The sequence below is a fragment of the Ursus maritimus genome, unplaced genomic scaffold, assembly GCF_017311325.1.
Source record: "Ursus maritimus isolate PB19 unplaced genomic scaffold, ASM1731132v1 scaffold_6, whole genome shotgun sequence".
Lineage (NCBI taxonomy): Eukaryota > Metazoa > Chordata > Mammalia > Carnivora > Ursidae > Ursus > Ursus maritimus.
Genome location: NW_024426774.1, coordinates 3,231,395 through 3,233,979, shown reverse-complemented (window position 1 = coordinate 3,233,979; position 2,585 = coordinate 3,231,395). Strand labels below are relative to the sequence as shown.

General features: G+C 42.8%; 1 protein-coding gene across 1 annotated transcript; it reads right to left on the bottom strand.

Annotated features, from left to right (window-relative positions):
* Positions 1–203: 203 nt before the first annotated feature.
* On the bottom strand, positions 204–640 carry LOC103678462 (60S ribosomal protein L30-like). Its single transcript, XM_008708148.2, has one exon. It carries the CDS (start codon positions 593–595, stop codon positions 248–250), a length of 348 nt encoding a protein of 115 aa, XP_008706370.1. The 5' UTR covers positions 596–640; the 3' UTR covers positions 204–247.
* Positions 641–2,585: the final 1,945 nt, after the last annotated feature.

Here is a 2,585-nt window from a genome sequence, read left to right as displayed (position 1 = left end):
CGATCCTGAAGATGGCTTTGTCAATATGAATTTATACACAGATGCTGTCAATAAAATCAGGTGGCTGATGAAGACAGCTCCCTCTAATGATGACTTTCCTTATCTTTTAGGATTCTAGCAAGGTGATAAGGATTTGGAGGCCTCTTTCTTAGCTTCCCATAAGAAATCACATTCTTATTACAGGTTTTTTGTTTTTTTTTTTTAAACAAGCTGTGGCCAGTTTTATTAAAGAAAAATTTTGCGTGATTTACTTTTCACCAGTCTGTTCTGGCATGCTTCTGATGATATCAGAATCACCTGGATCAGTGAGAGCCAGTGTGCATGCTCTGTAGTATTTCCCACATGCTGTGCCCAAGTCAATATTATTGCCACTGTAGTGATGGACACAAGTTTTGGCCAACATGGCATAGTATTCTATTTCAGATTTTCTCAAGGCTGGGCAGTTGTTGGCGAGCATGACCAGTTTCGCTTTGCCCTGTCTGATCATTTTCAGAGTCTGCTTGTACCCCAGCATGTACTTCCCACTTTTCATAACGAGCTGGAGCCTAGAGTTGATCGACTCCAGCGACTTTTTCGTTTTCTTTGCGGCCACCATCTTCCTGCCCTAGTTGCGGGACGGCCCCAACCTAAGAGCAGCCGCCAAAATGTACGGGAGAGGGAAAGGGCTACAGTTGTTTTTTTTTTTTTTTAAACTAACTGCACAATGGCTTACATTTGAGTTCAGCCTTAATTGTGTTTTAAGGACTGTGCTGTCCTTTAAATTGATTATTGAATCCTTTCAGTGATACTTTGAGGTAGGTCCTGTTATCTCTGCCTCACAGTTGAGGAAGTTGGGACGCAGACAAGTCACTTGACTGTGGCTTCCCCATCCCACACTAGCGGTTGCCTGAACCTCCCAGCCACACTGATGTTAACCCTGCTGTCCTGGCTCTTACTCCTTTTGGTCCTTAAATGCATCACCTGATGTCTCCTGCTGGCTTCTCTTTTCCTCTTTAGGTATCTCTGTGGGTCTCTTTAGTGCAGGTTGATCATTGTAGACCTTCTGTAGGCTGGTCCCCATTGTTGCTGACTTAGAGAATGTGTGATTGCTCAGACAGGACCATCAGACACTAGCCCCCGGGGAAGTGCTTAGCATAAGAGGTGTTTATTAAGTGACCTTAACTGCCTTGAAGTGAGTTGAAAGGAGTGATCTGGCTTCCTCAGAGCTGAGGGACTGAGAATACTGTCATAGCTGTGCGTAAAGGACTCCAGAGCCACGTAGGCAGTGATCAGACCCATCCAGATTTTCCTCTTCGTCAGCAAATCTGTGTTTTGAGAGGCCACTGGCGGGTGAATCACAGATGTGGCATGTCCAGGCAGACTCAGGCTGAGGAGTTAGTTCCCTGTTGCCAGTTAGGGGACTTTGGGGGAGATTCTGAAAGGAACGGGGAATCTTAAGTCCTTGTGCTGTGTTTATTCCTCTGATGCTAACCAGCTCATGGACCTTGGGCCGGTGTTTTCTGGTCCAGCCTCAGTGGCCTCATTTGTAGAATGGAGAGCAGGATGAGATGAACTGAGGGGCTTCTCTAGCACTTAACATTCTGTGTCTCCAGCCATCTGCATGCAACACAACTCACCTGCCTCTTGCCACTCTTTTCTTATCATTTCTACTCTCTCTTTCTCTTAGCTGTTCATACTCATACTTTTCAAGAGGTTAGAGATGAAAATAAGCTTCACCTCTTCTATTCTCCCCTTTAAAGATTCTCTTCCCCAGGAGATCACTAGAATCTACAGGGTAGTTGGTACTTGAGCTGGAATGTCATTGGGTACAGTTCAAGTTCAAGTTTGGGACAAGTGGGGCAGTGTCGTTTGCCACCCATCTCTCCTTGGAGCAGTTCTTGTGGTCTTTGCTACATGTCTTGGTCTCTTGATTCTATCTCTGTCTTGCTTTGCTTCGCTGGTGAAAAGCAGGTTGTGTTAATGGTATTTCACAGGGTTTTGTGATCATTAAATTATTTGGACTGTTGAACTTGAAGTAAATACTGATATTCTGATATCCTCATTCTCATAGCTTTTCTCTAGGTTTTGGGAAAGCCTGTATTTTCCTCATTGGAAGCTGCGTTCGGTATTATGAAGCCCTGTGTATTTGTTTGTGTTAATATGGTAGAGTGGAAAGAGCACTTGTCAAGGAGTCAGAAGAGGTGATTCTAGTTCTAATTTTGCTTGCTATATGACCTTGGGCAAGTCACTGCCCTGAACGTCTGGTCTCTAAAATGAGGGGTTTGGATTAGTTGATCTCTGACTACCCTCTCCAGCCTAAAAATCCCATGGATCTTTGCATCACACATATATTGGTTTTGAAAAGGTTCAAGAATAAATGGTGGGAATAAAAATGAGCAAAAAATGGCTAATTTGTAGTCCTGAAAAGAAAGTGTAGGTTCTGAATTATATTTTCTACTTGAGTTGTTTTTTGTTGTTGTTGTTTTAAGACCTTTCTGTGGCTTCCTGGAATGCTTATTTGTTGTTGTTATTTTTGTTCTAAATTGAGATACAATTCACATACCATAAGAATTACCCTTTTAAACTAATTCATTGATTTTTTATTT